General features: G+C 44.7%; 1 protein-coding gene across 1 annotated transcript in view; it reads left to right on the top strand.

Annotated features, from left to right (window-relative positions):
* The window catches only part of pudp (pseudouridine 5'-phosphatase), a 28,591-nt gene extending 12,387 nt beyond the window's left edge, over positions 1–16,204 (top strand). Inside the window, exon 4 of the mRNA XM_066660287.1 lies at positions 13,570–16,204. Coding sequence (XP_066516384.1) covers positions 13,570–13,746 — 177 coding nt within the window. The 3' untranslated portion in view covers positions 13,747–16,204. The remainder of the gene's footprint in view (positions 1–13,569) is intronic.
* The last annotated feature ends 4,528 nt before the right edge of the window (positions 16,205–20,732 follow it).

Genomic DNA, 20,732 nt, shown 5'->3' with positions numbered 1-20,732 from the left:
TAGGAGCTTCTTGAGATGTTGCACACAGCATGAATGGAAGTGTGCTGTTAACTTAAACCACATTACACAACACCAGAGGCTACCAAGAACGGACAGTCCAAGGTGCCATATTGACCTGTGGCAACTGGGGAAACTAGCTGGTCTCTGGTTGATGTTTCCAGACTTGATAAGGTCCTTTAAGCTTTCTAATGACCTTAATGGAGGTCATTTGTTTTGTTTTTTTTGGTACCTTGGAATTCCAATTCAATTCCATCGCTGAGGAATCCAGACTTTAGTTCAGTTACCTGTTGGTTGTGAGTTAATTTCTGAAGCTGAGGTCTCTGCAATAGATTAGCCATGACAGTTTGACCTGAGAGCTGGAAATGGTGATGATTAGCTGTCCAGAAGTGACCCCAGTGGCAGATTTAGCTAGACGTGGGGTCACACTCCAAATCTTTTTCAAGAAAGGCCCCAGAATTTTTTGTATCCTCAATAGTCAGGACTATGTTTTAATGTCTCCTCTGAAAGACAGGCCATTTGTTCAGTACAGTGTCCCTGTCACTGCGCTCAGGCATTGGGATCCACACAGAGTACATGGTCAGCCTCACCAACGCCAATTCCAGCAGCCACCCAAGCTGTTCTTGGAAGCCTCCCAGCCAAGTACTGACACAAACCTGTTGAGCTTCAGTGCGTTTACATTGTCTCGTGTTCTGGTGATATGGCTGCTGGCAAATACGTCAGTGAAGGAACAGTGTCTTTTAAGCTTTAAGCTGCTGAACTATTTGGAATTGTTTGACAGGTTCCACCAACATAAATTGGTTCACGAACCAGAAGATTCCTTCCCAGTCGGAACCAGAGAATATGTGTTGGCTACTTTATGTTTTCTGCTGTTCACAAGCTCAGCAGGAACAGCTCGGATGTCATTTACGACACGTGTGTCATGTGTTTAACAGTAGAATCTGAACCCATTGTGGATTAACAGTGGATTAACCATGACTCCTTCCTGACTCTATTTAATAGCACTAGCACTAGCGCCCCCTGCTAATGTTGTTGTTGTTGTTGTTGTTGTGTTTGAATGAACACCATTATTTTAGCCAGCCACTTTGTTCTGTTCTCTGGTTCCATCTGTTTTTTTTTATTTTATTTTGCATTTATTTATCATATTTAAACATTTTTTACATTCCATTTCCATTGTCTGAATATTCTTAATATATTTTTGTTTTTCCTAAAATCCCATTTCTCTTTGAAGGCATGTAATTGCAGTATTACGGTATTTTGTTATCTCTATGCCAGTGGCACAAAATGGTCTTAAAATGACAATAATATCATTAATGGCAATTATTTCTGTGACAATATACTGATCACAAAATATGGCTATGGGCAACATGTGCCTATTTTTCAGCCTGTTTCTGTGGTGGTACCATACCAGCTCTTCTCTTCCTTGCTAGGCCCTTGTGCACGGTTTAATAAAACATGCAGAATCTTGTCTTTTAAAAGGTACCACAGTTCAAAATTTCATCTTCTCCGTTGCCATTATAGGAACATGCATCTCAGACAGGGTCAGTGCATGGCTTTTAGGCTTCTTCTTTTCTGCTCACCTTCTCCAAGACCTGAACTAGGCTGTGTGTGTGTGTGTGTGTGTGTGAGAGAGAGAGAGAGAGACTGACATTAATAGTATTTGCAAAGAATATGGACTGGGATCTCCAGCCTCCCTGCCTTGTGCTCCATGCACAGGAAGATGTGAGGTAGAGCTGTTCCTGGAGAATACCAAGCAGCCTTTCTGTCCTGAGGCGCGGAAGCACCGCCTCACAGGTGAGTAATGAATGGACTTCTGTTCATCCGTCTCCATTCTGACCAGAAGCAAGGGAACGAACCACCTTTTTCAAAGAGAACGGGGCATTTTTCACTATTCAGCTGGGGCAAGAAGCCCTGGAGGGAACAGATCTTAACAAAAGGTGGGTTGAATTCAGCCATACGGCTTGGATTAATGAGATGAGAAAGAGCAGGAGTTCACGAACATACTTGAATGTAGTGGAGAGCCGTGTTCTACCGCTATCGCTCTTAACGGCGCCGCAAAATATCCCATTACATCTATCATATAGACAGTACAGTGATATGGAACAATCCAGAACAGGTCAGGAGTCATGTGTGAGAAATAAAAGGAGCCCGTTTCTTGTCATGATTCACAAGTGGTGAAAATCTTATCTCAGATTACCCTGTGTACAAGCAGCTAGAATAATTCCTCCCCAGGGGCAAAGAGGGGTAATTTATCTCCAGTCCTAGTCTTCAATTGAACGGATCCCTTTTCCACAACCCCTCCCCCCCCAAAAAAAAACAAACAACAAAAACAGTCCTGGGGTCTTAATGAAACATCTGTGACATGCTTTCTTCAAAATAACACAAGGATCAAATCCTACAGCAGTTGAAACAGCCCTGTTCATAATGACAGTATGAGCCACAGCTCAGGAGTGAAGAGCCGAAGCTCTGGATTTTAGTTGTTTTAGCTTGGTTCTCTTTCTTCTCTGTTTTCGCGTTCACCATTCATTCATTCATTCATTCATTCATTCATTCATTCATTATCTGTAACCGCTTATCCAATTCAGGGTCGCGGTGGGTCCAGAGCCTACCTGGAATCATTGGGCGCAAGGCGGGCATACACCCTGGAGGGGGCGCCAGTCCTTCCTGGCGTTCACCATATTTAATCTTATTTCTCCACACACAATGTGACAACTCTTAAGGTGTCAGACTTGTGATGTATTTTTTTTCCATAGCTGTGGAAGGTTTGTTTATGCTTAGGAAGCAGATAACAGCCCGGCAGAGCTTTACAAAGATGAAACATCTTCCTTCACCAAACATCAACATGGGCTTAAAACATTTAGAAGCTGACTTTAAAGCATAGTTATTAAATACTGAGCCTGTGATCAAAGTTAAAACGAAGTGGTTAAGTCATCATTACTATTAGATTTCTTTCATTTCCTGCAAATCCACATCCAGTTTAGGGTCACGGTGGGTCCGGAGCCTACCCGGAGAACACACCCTGCACAGGGACCCCACACATTCCCTCACACCTAGGGACACTTTTGCGAAGCGTATCCAACTACCAGCATGTGTTTGTAGGAGAAAACCGGAGCATCTGGAGGAAACCCACACGGAAATTGCTCAAAGACTCACTCAGAGTTGGAACTGTGTGACAGAGATGCTTCCTGTGTCTCTGTTTTACTGAGCTTTTTTATCCACTTCCTCTGCTTCCATTATACAGTGGTCAGTTGGCCTTGGATAAGATGCAGTGGGTCTGGCTCCTTCCAGGAACACAGAGGAGAAAAGCCATTAAAATATTGTTTTGTGGAGGTCCTGCTAAGCCTTGGATTAAGAGCGTAGACTGATCAAATTAACCCCCTCCTTCCAAATGCAAGGAACTGCTGTCCGGACGTTTTGAGTAGACAGCGCAGAGTGACGTAAAGACGCCATGTGAGAAACGTGACCTGCGCATGTTCTAGCCTTTGCTTTCAGCTTGCTTTGTTGCTTTGGCTTTGACCCAAGGAACATCAAATAGAAAGCCGTTAGATTGCTGACCCATGAATTCAGCTTTGAAGTATATTCAGTGCAGAGCTGAGAAAGACCTCGTTTGTCAGCGTGACCCCAGTGAGCAATTTGTATAATCAGTTAAGCAATGAAAATGAGGCTGGGACTCTGACGGTGCAGTGCATGAGGGCATGGCTTCTACAGCGCTGTATGGTCTGTTTCTTTCTGATATAGAAATTTTTAAAAGTGCGAGTATATGCACGTGTGTGTGTGTCTGTGCGCGATTGTGTCTTCAGTGTTAATGTGTTTGTGCCACAGCCCAAGCCCAGTATGGGGATTTTCCTTATTCTGGCTTTACAGCTCAAATCCCCATTGAGCACTTTATCAAACCCCCAGCTTTGAGTGGGGAGTGTTTACAGAAAGAGGCGTTCTAGTTCAAAACCTTTTGAAAAGTGTGTGGGCAGCAGAACTCATGTGTTGGCGCGTGTGCGTGAGTTCGTTTATTGAAGAGTTTTATTGATCTTTCTTCCTTGCCCTTGAGGGTGAAAGGTCAACCAGGTGCTGGGAAATGAGATATGGAATTAACGTCCAAGTCAAAAACAGCGCTCTGGTGCTCATTTCCCCCTCACTTTTTCATTTTAAGCTCTTTTGATTCTCTGGGAATGACATAAATGTCTTTAATAGAGTATTTCTTAAGCCCTATTTTTGAATGGAGTTTATCATCCAGGTTGGAAAGGCATTAGAAGAGTGAAAGCGGGTTTATGCTTTCATCAATAAAGACAACAGATGTGCTGACTGAGCTGTTCTGAAAGGCGCTCTTTTTTTGGGAAAAGCATGAATGCCTTGGGGACTGCTATGGTTAGAGGAGTGGGGTTGGGACTGGAAGGTCGTCAGTTCATTCCCCACAACTGGCAGGAAAATGGGTGTGAGCGGAGATGTTTTGTTGGTCCTGTTCAAATGCAGTCGATGTAAAGAAAGACTAGATAAGACATGCATGGTACTGACATCAATAAGGAGGAAGTAGGAGTGGTTTCCTACCCTTTTTCCAAAAGTTACATAGTACCGTTTCTTCAGTAATGAGTCCAGAGTAGCAACGACAGATTCTCCCTATTACATCTCAGCCGAGCATCACAATGATTTTGAAGATGATGTTTTAAGTTACAAATATTACGTAGTATTCCGTTAACGCATTTGCTATTTTGGTCAGCGGTTTGAGTAAAGCTCTACGTAACTGTGCTGGACACTAACCTTTAGGGCCACAGTTTCCTTACACTGATTTACAAAAATAGATGACTCCACATGGGATTCTCTAGAAGCTCCAAGAACACACGTTTGTCGTGTCAGAAACTGTGCTCTATTCACTATTCACATAGTGCACTGTTTGGGGGTTCAGCCATTTTGTTGTGGTGTCTGAAAACTTATTGGGCAATATTCCCATCAATACTCACACTCATAGTACACTGTGATGTTTAGTAAAAACTTCTATGAATTTGCGTTCAAAATTGCTCACTACTCTCACTCAAAAAAAATCAACGCAACGTTTTGCGACAGTCTTTTTGAGTTGTTTCGACTTCTGGTAAATTACATTGATCCAACACAGTATTTTGAGTACAGTGAATTTGTTTTTCAGAGCATTGGGTAAATGTGAAAAATCAACGCAATGTTTTGCGACAGTCTTTTTGAGTTGTTATGACTTCTGGTAAAATTACATTGATAATTCAAAGTTCAAAAGCGAAGCAGCGAAGTGCTTTGTCCCGCCCATCGGACGCTCAGCGTCTCTGGGGGTCTATGGGGCAGTGGGCTGGCCTCGGCTGGCCCGGACGCTCAGCTTCTGCATGATGACTGGATGATCTGTCTGAGGCTGAATCCCTTTTTGATTGACAGCGAAATGAGCGAATCAGTGATCCTTTGGTGTAAAGCTCCGTGGGAGCATTACATTTTCATTCTGTTCTGAGTTGAACCAGACTTTCTTAATCCTCTTAGCGGCATTTTCTTTGTTAAAAACGACTAGTGACAAATCGAGCTTCTGTTTCTGGTAGGTTTTTTGTAGCTGCTTGTGTTTGGAGACTGACTCCTATCACTCTTTCTGACTTCTATCGCAGTTTCTAGCAGGTGCTGCTGAGCCCCTCCACCGTCACAAAGCACTCACAGGCGGACACACTTCACATGGGCCAAGGCCGTTTAAGCAGCCTAGCTCTGCTGGCCATAGAGAGGACACAAGTCAAGTCCCTGGAAAAGACGCCTTGTTGGTACGACAGGGTCACAGATCATTTTCTTGAAAAGGAACGGAGGGTAGAATTTATGTATAAATAAACCAACACATTTTATGAAGTAGGCTGAAATTGAGCTTCCCCTCCTTGAAAGACCAGCATCCGCCACTGACTTCGACAGTGAGTAAAAGCATTTTTATATAACATGAACTTAATAAATGTCACCATCAAAATATATTCAACAGTATGATTACTTTTATTCCATACTGTGATCACATCTGACATCTTTCACATACATAAAACAAGTAAAAAATACCTATTATGTTTACTGTATAAAAATGTCACAGTTATAAGATTTCATTTCAGTCAATTGAGTGTGAGACAATTTAAACAATGATGCAAGAACATGAGAACATTATACAAACAGTAACAGAAACTTAACTTCCCTCTCCCTCTGTTTAACTTGCTGAGCCTTAAGTCTCAAAGTCAGTAAATAATAATAATAAAAAAAAAACTGAGGGTCATAACCGTGTTCTTAGCGGTTGTAACACTGTCTCTTGCAGAGTTAAGGAAAGCTAGCCGGCTAATTCTGCCTGTATCCACCAAACACAGACCATCAACTCACAACACAACAGAAAAACAGGCAAAGCTAAACACACCAATAAAACACACCACTTTGGTTTATGACAATGGTTATAACCCTCACTCTGGTAGCTTTTTTGTGCCTTATCCACAATAAGGTGTGCGTGGAGCAAACGGAAGCAGCCTTCTCCGGTAAAATCCATCTTGTCCGAGTGGGCGGGAGAAAGCAAATGAATGAGAAAATGGCGTTGTCCAACACAAATAACTCAGTTGCCAGAAAATGATGTTTGGTTTTTGGTATTTAATGGAATACACTGAGTTGTGGTTAGTCAGGAAACTGTGTTGAAACAACACTTATATTATTTATGTTACAAAAACTCAATAAAACACCACATGAAAATAACAACTCTACAAAATCATTCAGTTTTTTACGTTTTTTATCTTAAAGCAGTGCATATATTTAAGTATTGGCTAAAGGCCACCAGAATGACTTTTTCGAGTGTAGATTGAGTTCCCAATAACAGTGCACCACTGTCAGTCTGTATTTTATATCTAATCGAACTGTTCGTTACAATAAACATAGACCATTTAAGTTTCATTGTTTTACTAGAAAATGTAAGTGTACTGTCAAGAGAAAAACACAGGGGTCTTTTATTATTTATTTATTTTTAACTTGTACATTTTCACCGTGTACATTTGACTTGTTCATCTACTGGCATTTGCGAGTAGGGCTGATTTTGTTTTAGTTTTGTGATGGCACAGACTGTAGGAGGGGCATGGGGATCACAGGGGAGCTTCCAGCATGCTCAGCGGTCACCCCTTCTTTAGTTTATGGGCTATTTTAATGTTGTTGTTCGGGGGTTTGTGTGTGAATGTGTTTGGGCTTGGTGTGATGTGCTTGGGTTCACCATCTTGAAGAAGGGGGTCTTCAGGCATGTGGTGCCCACGAATCCCAGGCCCGTATTCCTTCCTTTTACCTGTGCTCTTTTAGGGGTTTGGCAAAAGTGACATTACAATATTATAATAAAATAAATGCGATGCAAATGAAAGCTACGTATAAATCAGTATTTCATTTACTTGGACTCAAGATATTAAGTAGAATTATTGAGCGAAGCAAATGGTACAACAACAACAAATTTATAGGTGTAATGTTGTTTTAAGTTACATTTAACGTAGGTTTTTATTACACGTCACTCTAAGGCAGCCAGTTTGCTCATTTTTTTAAAGTAAATTAAGCTTATTCAGGCTGGCGGTGTTTATAGGGAATAATACAGGGCATAGTGAGTGGGGAGCCATTTTGAGCACAGCTTCTGGCTTAATTTAGAACTTAGGAAACCGAAGTGCTTGATTTTTCTCACAAGCCACAAGCTGTGCTCCAGTCGGTCTGAGCTGCAGTGCTACTTGATAAATGATTTCTTTGGCCAGTCGTCATGCACTGGTCAGACGGCCACTTCTGAGGCTCTTCTGAAACCCATTCGTATAAGATTGCATCTGCGTCCAGGAGCGAGACCAGGGGAAATCGACCTCCTCACCCCCGGCCCGTCAGCCCGCCTTCCCTGTCCTCTTCAGTCCAAATGGCCAGTCTTCCATTGACCAGAGTGCTCCTGATTTCCCCAGGTTTACAGGGGCTGACTATTAGGGAGCGGAATTGAAGCCATGATGACCAGAGATTAGTCTGGGCCGCAATTTAACTGCCGAGCACACAACGTTTCCGTGCGGTGGCCATCGACTGGCGTGTCACAGTTTTAATAAAGTACGAGCAGTAGTGGGCCTGTTCTGCCACCTCTCTCTTTCTCTTTTTCCTGTAGCGCAGATAATAAACCATTCCACATCACCCCCTCTCTGGACGGCCCCTCAGGCTCCCTGCTCGTTTGAAAGATGCAGCCCTGCAATCTGTCACTGTCCTGAGAATTGCGTCGACCATCTTTTACACACACAAACACACACACATATAAACTAACACCAATATACGGACACATACACTTACACGTGTCAAACGTATATACTCTGTGAATATACTTTTCCCATTCCTGGCAATGTTATCCACAGCACCCACATGTACCAGCAGAAATATACAGCCATATACGCGCTTGTCAAACACCTACAGTGAACCCACTTTACATTTGTTTATATATTTCTCCTTCTTCCTGAGAATAGCTTCAACAGTCTTCAGGCTGAACAGTCCCAAACTAAGGTATGCGGAACAACAGCACACTTCACTCTGATGAGATTTGGCCTTGTTTTGATGCACAGTTTTGTTTTAGCACCAATGGGTATATGACGTGTGGCTTGTTTGTTAGTCAGTTATTTGAAAGAACAGATACCATTTATTTTTAAGGACTATTTCTGGGGCTTTTTTTAATGTCTGCCTTTCAGACTTAGCATTTATATACGCTTCATTCATTTCACTCAGCGGTACATTTGAATGGCAGTGTCACACAGTTCCAGGAACTCGGATCGCCGTCAGTGAGGGCCTTCGTGTGTTCTGTGTGTGTGGATTTCCCCCGGGTGTTCTTGTTTCCTCCCACAGTCCAAAAACACACGTTAGGTTTATCCACAGGTGAGAGAGTGTATGTGCGAGTGTGTGAAATTGTCCATCCGTGTGTTTTGCTCTGTGATGGACTGGCGCCCTGTCCAGTGTTCGTAGGTGGTCTCCAGGAATGTAGGCTTCTTATTGACCCCTGGATGTGGAGAGTTAATGGTTAATAATACACAGTAAAGGTCCTGGACAAATGGGATGATTTGGCCGGAAACAGTCATAAAAGCAATTAAAATAAATAATTAAAGTGTAAAAACAATATGAGATTCACTGGAATGAGTTTAGAACTGCATCATAGTCCGGAACGCCCCAAGATTCCCAACCCTGGTGTTAAAATAAACCCAGAATCTTTTGGAAGGAAAGGACAAAGGCCTGCTATATTCACATCGGCAGCACTTACGTATTGGAGCCGAGTCGGAAGCCATTAAGGCCTGAGCGGACGGTCGCTTGTGCTGATGTGTCACATCTGGAGTGAGTAAGTTCGAGGGGAGAGAGTGCCCCTGCGGTTGCTCTTGGGTTAACCCGTGGTTTCGAGCATGACTTCCAGGCGTATTTAAACATTACCTCAGCCGCCTGAACAGCACCGTCCGGTCCCTGCATTTCAGCTTCAGCTTCAGCGTGAAGAGACACCGAGGGGGTCTCGTACAAGTGGTTCCTGGCAGCTGCCGTCGTAGTACCTGTCGCGTCTGGTGCTTTATATGGAAAGCGCGCTATTCCAGACGGGGAGTAATTAACAGATATGAGGCGACATGGCGAAACCCCATGAATTGTCTTCGCCGTCAGGCACCATTTCAATCTGTGTGACTGATGGCTTTATTGTTTGTTTTTTGTACGATATCTTCGTAAAGAGTGTGTGTGTTTGTTACGTGCGCCTATGTATGTAGCCGTCCCCCAGGGCTACATTATACAGGACTCTATATTAGGGCTTGTGCCATGTTTCATAGGCCTGCCTTCCTTCGCTGCCTCTGACAGGAAGAGGTAATTTTAATGAGATTTTTCCTCTGCCTGTCAGAACTCCTTCACTGTTCCCGGCTATTTTCATTCTCCTGTGTGTGTGTGAGAGAGCGAGAGCTAGAGCGAGGACATGTATGTGTGGTGGGTGTGCGTCTGTATGCGAGAAGGCACGTACGTGGCTTTTTGCTCACGTCGTATGCGATGGAGCAGTGGTCATCTGGCTCCTGACATCCTCCCTGAGCGCTGGGCGGCGGACGGGCTCTGATGTGTCAGGTCGCGTCTTTGTCACAGCGTCAGAGGTTCGCGTTTAAAGCGCTAAAGCCTGGACTTTGCGTCCATGTGAGGGTCCTTCAGTCCGGACCGCCGCAGATCAAGTGCTGAATGTCAGCTTCCGTGTGTGTCAAACTTTTTATGCCTTTGTTTTCCAAGCTCACGTCAGTGCTTCAGTGACAACTGAGCACCATGCTTCATTTGGCAATGGCAATGGTCCATTGAGTGGGAGATTACCCAGCTTTAAGCTGCGAGGTACTGAGGGAACACAAGTGGTACTGGTGTAGCCTCTTTAGGACTCTTATTTCGCCTGTAGTCATTGCTAGTTTTGTATATTTATTCAGTGAAAATAACACGTCCTCTAACTTAAAGTACCACTACTTAGTGTTTTTACCTTAAAATTACAGCACTGCCTCTATTGCCGTATTCAGGCCTCGGCACTGCAAAAACTGCACTGTGCATCTTCTGGAGGGGGGTAGGAAATGGCTGATTGGTGGGACTGTAGTTAAAGGACAGCCGAGTGGATTCTCTCTAGCGTCCCTTGGAAAAATCCACCGCTTTTCTGCTCGTGAATTTATTTGTGTTTTGCGAAGAGCAATAAACGTCTTTAGTTTCCTCAGGCTTCTGTCGTAACATTGATGAACAGAGGACCTTTTGCTGGAGTTTGGAAAAGAAATGCAAGCGTAGGGTGTTGTAACTACATAATTACATAATTATATTTAACGAACATAGCAAAACCTTAGTGATTAAACGTCAAGAAGTTAATAAAAGCTGTCCTGAATCGTGCAGGAAAAGGAGATGTAGGGCTGTTGGGTTCGTGTCTTGTCTGGGGATCGGAGCCGGCTCTTTGCCCTTAGGTACACTTTCTCACAGAGTGGGCACACACACACACACACACACACACACATGGACACAGATGTATTCGTCCTCTTTTCTTGCTGCAGGGTTGCAGCAGTCTGATGGGTTGATGCTCACTCAGCCGTTTGTCTTGTGGACGACCCACTCATTATACCCACTGCCTGCTGCTGAATAATCCTGTGTGTGTTTCTGTTTTGGAAGAAGTAGAACATCTATCACATTCATATGCTGGTACAATGGAACTTCTTGCTCAGCATCAAAATAGAAAGTGTCCCAAGAAGTTTACATTAAAAAAAATGTATACAAACAAAAGCCCCCCACAGATTTATAATCTAATGGAACTTTCAAAACAAATCAGACAGCAACCATGGCAACTCGAGCGCTATCGACTGCAACTTCGGTGCTGTATTACAGTCCATCAGTTTTGGACTCGGTGTGAAATACAATGATGTTAGTGTTCAAATTGTTTTCAGAATATGATTTTATTTCTTTTTTTATTGTTGTAAATAAAAAGAAACACTCTTGACTTTCTAATGATACAAACCAATGAGAGGATGCTTTTTCACTGAATGTGTAAGTGTGTGTCACCCTGCGAGGGACTGGCGCCCCCTTCAGGATGTGTTCCTGCCTTGTGCGACACTGACTCCAGGTAGGCTCCCGAGCCAACCATCCAGGTTACTGTCTGTGAGGATTTAGCTGTGTTCTCCCTGTGTCTTGTTTGGGTTTCCACTGGGTGAGGCACACTACACTCTTAAAAATAGGTTCTTTGAGCTATGTCATAGGTTCTTCTATGACATTGGATGGTTGGCTCCCGGGGCCTACTCGGAATCACTGCTGCACAAGGCAGGAACACATCCTGAAGGGGGCGCCAGTCCCCACTTTCGCTGATACTTTTAAATGAGTAAAGAACCTTAAGACCGAGTGATGGACTTTTAAACCTTTAAAAGGTTCTTCAGACTCTTTACTGGACCCAAAGTATTAGCAAAAATGGTTCTTCATGGAAACAAAAGTGGTTCTTCTATGGCATTAAAAGAACCCCTTAGCACCCACATTTTTAAGAGTGTAGGTAAGGTGAGTCCAGAGTCCTTGGTGGTCTCTTCTAAGAAACACCATTTTAAACTGGTCACTCACATTTAGGAGTGCGTACTTAAGTAAGAGGTTCTGTTACAGGGGTTTTCATTCTTAAGGCTGTGAGGAAGTTTCTGTACGTCTCCATCAGCCCTCACTCACTGTCCTTGTCCGAGCCGTGTCTCAATCGCATACTCACTGTCTTAATTAGCGGTGTTTGTGTGATCGTCCCTGCCTCTTTCCTTCTCAGCTGCCAGGGTGATTGACATGCATTCGGCGACTGTCTGGTACGGAAGCCATGACTAATTACCAAGTCTCCCTGGCACGAGGCGTCCCAGGCCGGCCCTAATCCGACGAGAGTGATGCTGCTCCACTTCAAATGGCTGACAGCGACAAAAGCCAATATTAAGCCGCTACACTATACAACGCTATGCTTTTGTGTTCTGCCCCCCCCCACCCTCCCACCCCTTTCCCCCACCCTCCCACCCCTTTCCCCCACTCTCCTCTTCTTCCGTTTTCACAATGCCAGAGTCTGTGATTACGGGTCATTTGCGGGGCTCTTTTGCGTAATTAAGAGTTTTAATTGCGGCCCTCCACACAAGGGACTTAGCTAAGCTTTCCTCTCCGAAGTGCTCCGTGTTTCCGCCGGCCTTTTGTGCGTGACGCTTACACTCCACCGTGCGAGGGGCTTAGTGACATCACACGAGTCAATTAGGTCCATTCATGGAGAAGTCAAGTGGGTTAGTGTTTGTGTTCTTTGTGTACAGAAGGCAGAATGGGGAGGAATGCAAGGACTTCCTCTGTAGTTTCAGCCGGGCTCTGCAAACAAATATAAGTCCCAAAACCAAATGCAACTTGGTGCCCTCTGAAGATGAGGTTTGAGTTAAGACACTCCTTCAAGTGTGGCTTTTTATGCAATGTCCGTTGACAAATTCTCAGCAGGACTTGCTTGTCAGTTGGCTAAGGAAGATACAACTTGCAGCAGATATTGAACCTGCTCAGTGGGGCCTCCGTAACGTAAGCCGCATGGTGGCGACTTAAAGAGGAACTCGAGACGAAGTGCTCAGCAGGAAGTCTCTCAGTTCCTCCATACATAAAGAAGGAGAGGGCTTAAAGTAGTAGTGAATGAATGAGACTGCAAAATAAAGCTGCATTCAGATCCACAGCTCAGCATCGCCATATAGATTCCGCCTTACTGAGGCATCGCAGCCTTTTCAAAAACAGCTTCCTTTTGAGATCAGAGATTATGAATGAAGTATGTACTTCTACAAGTGCTTGGCATTTGTCCGTCTTCCGTAAACAGTTTTCTGGGTTTGCAGCACCTCTGCTTGCAGAAGCCTAAACTCTATCGCTTTAGTCTCGCCTTGCAAACTCCCAAAAACTCGGGTAACTCTTCAAGTGCGTGGCATACTTCCATCTCTCGTAATTATGTTCATTCATTTCGCTCACATCATTCTAAACTCTAACACTTGCGTTTTGTCGGAAGGGTTTCTCTGCCTGGTATGTCCCCACTCCCTATAGATTATTCAGGAAAACCCAGGCATCGTTTCATTCTGAAAATCTCATGCTATGGTTCTTCCTCTACAGTGCCTGGTATTCGAGGACGCCCCCAACGGTGTGAAAGCAGCCCTGGCAGCCGGCATGCAGGTCGTCATGATTCCTGACCAGAACCTGGACCGCCGCCTCACTCAGGAGGCCACGCTGCTGCTGAACAGCATGGAGGACTTCAGGCCAGAACTCTTTGGTCTTCCAGCATACAATTAGGGAGTTATGGTGAACTTCTATTTATTCAATCACATAAGTCATTGGACATCTCACAGAGAGTGACACGGACAACTGAACCTAGTCCAGTACAATCTTCCAATCAGTGTCTTTATCCAAAAACCCCTGTGTCTTTTAATGGGAGTGGTGCAAATTGTGTCAGGTCAGACGTGGCGTGATGCCTCGCAGGTAATTTGATTGACTACAGGCTTAATCTCATTGGTGCAGCTCAGTGAGCCAATCGCAAAGCTGGATCTCCACACACCCATTAAACCCTCTTAGTGCTGATGGCTGGAACAGCATCAGCACCCAAACTGATTTTGATTACGCTGCTCAATTAAACCCTGGCAAGCCATTAAGCCGTATTGACTTTTTTTTTTTGATTGTGTTTTTTGTTGGGTTTTCATTTTTATATTTTACATTTTTTCCCCCCCTTTGCCGAATTAGCCGCAGTAATGGTTTAGTTCTATATTTAACAGCGCGACGGTGCCTTGTCCAGGAGCTGTGTAAACCTGATTAATGTCAGCTCCAACACAATCTGCTTTTCATTTCTGTTGATTTTCTTTTCAAATTCCTGTTTATATGTCGACGGAGACGACACTAGAGGGGTTTATTAAAATGCCAGAGACGTTTTTAAAGGACGTTCTCTGCGGGGTAATCCAATAAAAGGCATCCGAGGGGCCGGGCGGCTTTCGGATTTTACCCGCCTTTGCCTCCCCCCACGTCGGTGGTTTGGCGTCTTCCCTCAACGGCGTCCGACACAGCAGAGAGCTCCAACCCCACTTTTTTTCTCTCCGCAGAACCCCCTCGGGGATGAATGAGATTTCCACCGGCGTCCTCTCTTCTCTACTCCGTGTAGGCCGTGGACCTTTTATCCTTAAAGACGAGCAGGGAATCTGAGAGCCTTGTTCTTTTCTACACAGCTTCCACCCTGAGGCCTTTTTACATGTCGTTGAGAGACTTGGTGCAGGCTGGGGATTTAAAGCAGTGCCGAGTATGTTTTCTTGTGTACATGATGTTACCTCAGTACAAAAGGATGTCGTCATTTGAAGGATATGCGTGAGGTATTAGCAGAAAAAGAAAGCTGTGGTTATTCTGTTGAATTATACTGAACTACGACTGGATTAGGAACACTGCAGTGACCTTAAACATCCAGCCGACAGTGTCCTGTGTTCACTGATTATTAGAGGACGACCAACACAAACTATGCAGCGACAGATGAGCTGCTGTCTCTGACTTGACATCTACAAGGTTGGACCAATGGGGTAGGTGCATCAGAGTGGACAGTGAGTGGGCACAGTGTTTAAAAACTCCAGTAGCACTTGCTGTGTCTGATCCACTTGTACCAGCGAGTATGTACTGAATGTGCTGTTTTCATTAAACGGAACGATCACTTCTTCACTGCATGTGCACATTAATTTGAGGATATGGCTCTCCTACCAACACACACACTGAAATAAAACGACCCTGTCAGTTTTTATGATGTGCCTAAGTCTAAAAACAGGGGATGAAAACGTCATTTTGATGGAGGAAAACAAAACATCCATTCATTCATTATCTGTAACCCTTATCCAATTCAGGGTCACGGTGGGTCCAGAGCCTACCTGGAATCATTGGGCGCAAGGCGGGAATACACCCTGGAGGGGGCGCCAGTCCTTCACAGGGCAACACACACACTCACACATTCACTCACACACTCACACCTACGGTCAAATTTGAGTCGCCAATCCACCTACCAACTTGTGCTTTTGGACTGTGGGAGGAAACCGGAGCACCCGGAGGAAACCCACGCAGACACAGAGAGAACACACCACCTCCTCACAGACAGTCACCCGGAGGAAACCCACGCAGACACAGGGAGAACACACCAACTCCTCACAGACAGTCACCCGGAGGAAACCCATGCAGACACAGAGAGAACACACCACACTCCTCACAGACAGTCACCTGGAGGAAACCCACGCAGACACAGGGAGAACACACCACACTCCTCCCAGACAGTCACCCGGAGCGGGAATCGAACCCACAACCTCCAGGTCCCTGGAGCTGTGTGACTGCGACACTACCTGCTGCACCACCGTGCCGCCCTGGAAAACAAAACAAGTGTGGAGAAATGAGTACTGGTTAAATATAGAGAACTGAAGAAAGACAACTGAGCAAAAATGGATAAAATCCAGAGTTTCTGCACCTCAGTCCTAGGCTCTCGCGCTGAATCCAGTCGTTCTGAGAACACTGCTGTGGTAATTTGACCACACCCTAACACAGATTTTATAAGCATCCCGGACCTGTGTTCATTTTTAAAACACTTCAAGGTCAGGAGGATTTATAAATCACTGTTTTGATGTGCGTTTCACACACTTTCACAAAGCGACTTGATTTGGAACTGGGTTTGTGCTCTAACTTGAAATGAGCAGCAGATCTTGGCTGTAACTGTATGTGTATAATCACGCATTGTAAAGAACTTGGCTGAACAATAAAGAGATGCTATGTGTTATTTGGAACGAATGCGTTACACAATAAAGGAACACAGAGACGTGTTCTAACCGAGAGCCACTTACACATATCTCTTTGCTGGCGTGCGACTGTTTGTACGCTCCTGTGGAACAAAAGCGAGAGGAGGAGACCTAGCTGGTGGTGTGACAAATTAAGCCGGAGCGTGGGTGAAGCCCTAAAACAATGCCATAATGATCGCACATTCCCCTCGTCTTGTTTATTTTCACCCCGCTCTGTAAACGTGTGAGTAAATGTGCGAAATGAATGACACATTGTTTTGATCACTGACCTATTTTAGCGGGAGTGATTGCAGCAGCAGCAGCAGCACCCTGATGTGAATAACTGGTGAATCATGCACGTCGGTGTGTGTGGAGGCACTACTAACCCCTCAGTTTCAGCGTGACCAAATCTCACCTGAATTATTACAGGTCATACGTTCAGGTGTGTACGGCACCGAAAGTCTCGGTGTAAAATTTAATAAGTAATATTTGATTTCCATTATCTGTTTGTAACCAAGGGCAAATATTAATAGCAGGTTTAATGCATTGGATGTGTAACTAAAATCCATATCTGGTGCTGAACCTGCTGCTACCAACTAACCTATAAAAATGAATGTTTCAGGAACGGCGAAGATCTGACGTCTGAGGACTAAGGAGAAGCTTATTGTATTTTATGTGATTTTGGGGTTTTTTTGCTGATAAGTTATCATTCCTCTCAACTCACTGTTTACACACATTTCTATTGCAACAAGAGACAGAAACCAAAGCCATTTCTCTGCGATTATTGCAGAAGGCTCTGTGTATAAATCTGTGTCGGCTGCATTTAAGAAATTGCTGTGTGTTATGTAACAATGAACAATGTCATTCTTTTTCTATATGAAAGTTGTTTCTGGTCTTCCATAGCCTACATGGGACTGGAGAAAAACGATTCACTACTAGTTCTAGGGCTAGATCTCCCTAACTTCACTTTTAAACCTGACTTTTCGACTAGTTTGAGCCAAAGAGAAATAAGCTATAGTCCCACAGTACCATAGCTTTTATTGTCTCCTCCATGCACTAATCGTAAATCGTAACAACTAGCAGTAAATTGTAAAACTAATCACATTAATTCAATGAAATTCATTCATTGTCTGTAACCGCTTACCGCTTCAGGGTCACGGTGGGTCTGGGGCCTACCCGGGATCACTGAGGGCGACACACACACACACACACCTACCTATCCACCTATCAACGTGTGTTTTTGGACTGTGGGAGGAAACTGGAGGAAACCCACGCAGACACAGGGAGAACCCAAACAGACAGTCACCAGGGGGAAACCCACGCAGACACAGGGAGAACACACCACACTCCTCACAGACAGTCACCTGGAGGAAACCCACGCAGACACAGGGAGAACACACTACACTCCTCACAGTCACCCGGAGGAAACCCACGCAGACACAGGGAGAACACATCACACTCCTCACAGACAGTCACCCGGAGCGGGACTTGAACCCACAACCTCCAGGTCCCTGGAGCTGTGTGACTGCGACACCTACCTGCTGCACCACTGTGCCACAGCTGTCCCCAAATGGGAACATGTAAATAAGTGTTTTGTCAAAGAAGAGTCCTGAAGCTGTTCCTTGAACGTACCACTTTCAAAGAAGATTATCAACATTGCTACAGTGTGTGGTAGGGTCCAGTAATGTGTATGTGTGTGTGTGTGTGTGTATAGTTAGTGGCCGAGCTGCTTCGGTGCTTGTTTACTGGCAAGCGGAGGCAGAGTGGTGAGGTAAATGTGCCCGAGGGCAGCCCATAGGCTTGTGGCCACACTGCTAAAGTCAACAGCTCCAGAGTGACCAGCCTGGGCTCGGCGAGGGTAATACGATGCGGCACCGGGACTCTTTGATTGGTCAGGAAGGGCCGTGTTTATGTAACACAGCCGCATCCCCCAAACCACATGGTTGCCATCGGCGGTAGTCTAGCGGGCAGAGTCCTGAGGGACGGAACTTCCTTTATGTGCAGGTGGCAAACGACGGAACGAGGGAGAGATGGAATGAGGAATGGAAGAAAACGAGAGGTGTCGGAGGCTGAGGAGAGCGAGGACTATCGTGGCTGAGCTGCATTGCCTCCAAAGCTCGAGAACGTCCTTTCTGATGGTAACACCAGCCCTGGACGAATGTGCACCGAGAGCGTACAAGGAATTGGGGAACAGAACAAAGCCAAGAAAGAGCGGGAAAGGTTTGGGAGCAAACCAATACTGATGCTGAGGAAACAGATACGGCTAGAGGACAAATACGGGATTCGGAAGCTGTTAGAAAACACCACTTAAGAAGATGGGGAAGGGAACACCTAGTACATCCCTCATCTTTTCTCATTCAAGCCAAGCCCAGATGGAGTCTGCAGGCCATGATCCGTCCTCAATGCCAGTCTTTTTTTTTTTCTGGATTTTATCGAGGTGGGGATGGGACATGGCCCTTTGCACACATACAGCACACATAGCCTCTTGGTATGGATGACCTGATTTCCAGCATAAAAGCCTTTTTCTTATCCTCTTAGAGGCTGCCAGAGCCTGAGTGTAGCCATGGTTCACCCCCTCCAAAAAAAAAGAAACTCATCTTGATGAAAACGAGGGTTCTTCGTGTTTTAAAAGAAAGCTCCAGCGTTGAGTTTTAATGTATCATTAGAGCTCATTGTGGAGGAAGGAATAATGGTGGCCTGTCTCTGTGGGAATACGTAATCAGCCTTTTATTTAAAAAAAAAAAAAAAAAGATCGATTGGCGAGAACTCTTCAAAAGAGGGCTTTGTAAGTTGGTATTAGTGCCGCATTTGCGTCGATGAATTTATTGAGTTGGTCAGTACTGTTTGGATGTGTGCACATAAAAGATTCACATTCAGAGCTTTTATCTGAGGCCTTCTTGCATAACACAGTACACAGTATGGCCTAATTAGTGAATCCAGCTGATTTAAGGTGTACAAGACACAGGTCTTCAACTGGGCATTTGTAGCCTGTATAATCCCCATCGAAAAGATCTGACCATAAAAAGGGCACATTTTAGAGTCTAAAGTGGTGTTAAATCACGGATATACATTTAAGGTGTACCAATTACTGATTAAATCCAAAACACTTGTTTCCTCACCACTAAAAAGCTTCATAGCCCTAGCTCTGTAAACGGGGAACGACGTCTGAAATGGCTCAGGCGCTGTTTTGCTTTCTGCTTCACTGGTTGAGCCACGAGAAACAGCACATGGAAGCATTTGTTGATTATTTTTGCTGTTACAGGTTACTTAAGGTGGAACCGAATCCAAATTCGTGAGGTGGCTAACGGCGTGAAAGTAAACGCAGAACGAAAGTGCTACAAAACTAAACAGCTCGAGTTACAAACGAGTTTCTGTGGTAAGTCAAAAGTTAAGCCACACACAAACTACAGTTGGTTTCTAACTCAAACACACGGTTCCACCTTAAAAAGATGAAAAACGTAACCCCAACACGACCAGACGAATGGGACACCGTGTCTAAGGCCACCATTCTCAGTACCACCTCAGACCTCAATTGTACCTCTATGATTAATGAAGTACCTGCTCAGTACCTCGGGCCTCGAGCTGTCCAGGTCTTCTTGGCCTGCTGTTAAAACAACGCACTCTAATCGTCCAGGAGCCTGCTGTTTAGAATAGACCTACACGATTTCAAATGCATGTCTGGGCTGAAAATGAACTACCCCTGTTTATTTACTAGAGGGAGGGTGGGGGGGGCAGAGAGACAGAGATAGAGAGACTGAGACATTGTTGCAGCGATTGTGCTGGAGGAGAGAAAGGCCTGGGCGAAGGCAGGCGCGAGCTGTAGCTGAATGACTTATTCATAGCAGCTTGATGAAAGAATGGATTCCATTATACGAGCAGGTGGGAGGTTACAAATGAGAGATTTGAAGCAAAAGAAGGACTAAAGATATGCGGGAAAGTACAAGCAGCCATCCAGCTGCACCCCTGCAGATTAAACAGAAGCAATAACATAGTAGAATTAGGCTTTTACACACACACACACACACAGCGCAATCGTACAGACACACAATGACACCAGCTCCGTGTCTGGCTCTCTTTGTGAGACGGAACTGAAATAAGGCCTGTGTTTTATTGTGCCATACATATTGAATCATATTAAATATTGCATGGTCTCAATTACAGCTTATATAATTATAATTACCGTGGGATGTAATGCAAATTCATTCATTATTCAAGCGGCAAGTCGGCTCAAGTGTCCTTGAGCTTTTGGAACCGAACCAGTCACAAACCGGGCCGTTCTGTGCCAAGGCCAATGACAGTATTCCAGTACAGCTGGCTTTTATGGGCCGAACACCTGCAAACACGCGGGAAATCATCGTCGCCACAATGGCAGCAGACGGCTTTGCTGTTTTTCTATTTATTTATTTTTTTTCCCTTTGACCTTTTTGTTATGAGGACACTCTGCTTTCGGTAGCGGGCCCTTGTTCGAGCCTCTGCACCAAAAAATAAATAAATAAA

The sequence above is a fragment of the Hoplias malabaricus genome, chromosome 2, assembly GCF_029633855.1.
Source record: "Hoplias malabaricus isolate fHopMal1 chromosome 2, fHopMal1.hap1, whole genome shotgun sequence".
Lineage (NCBI taxonomy): Eukaryota > Metazoa > Chordata > Actinopteri > Characiformes > Erythrinidae > Hoplias > Hoplias malabaricus.
The sequence above is the reverse complement of the archived record's forward strand: the minus strand, read 5'-3'. Positions and strand labels throughout refer to the sequence as shown.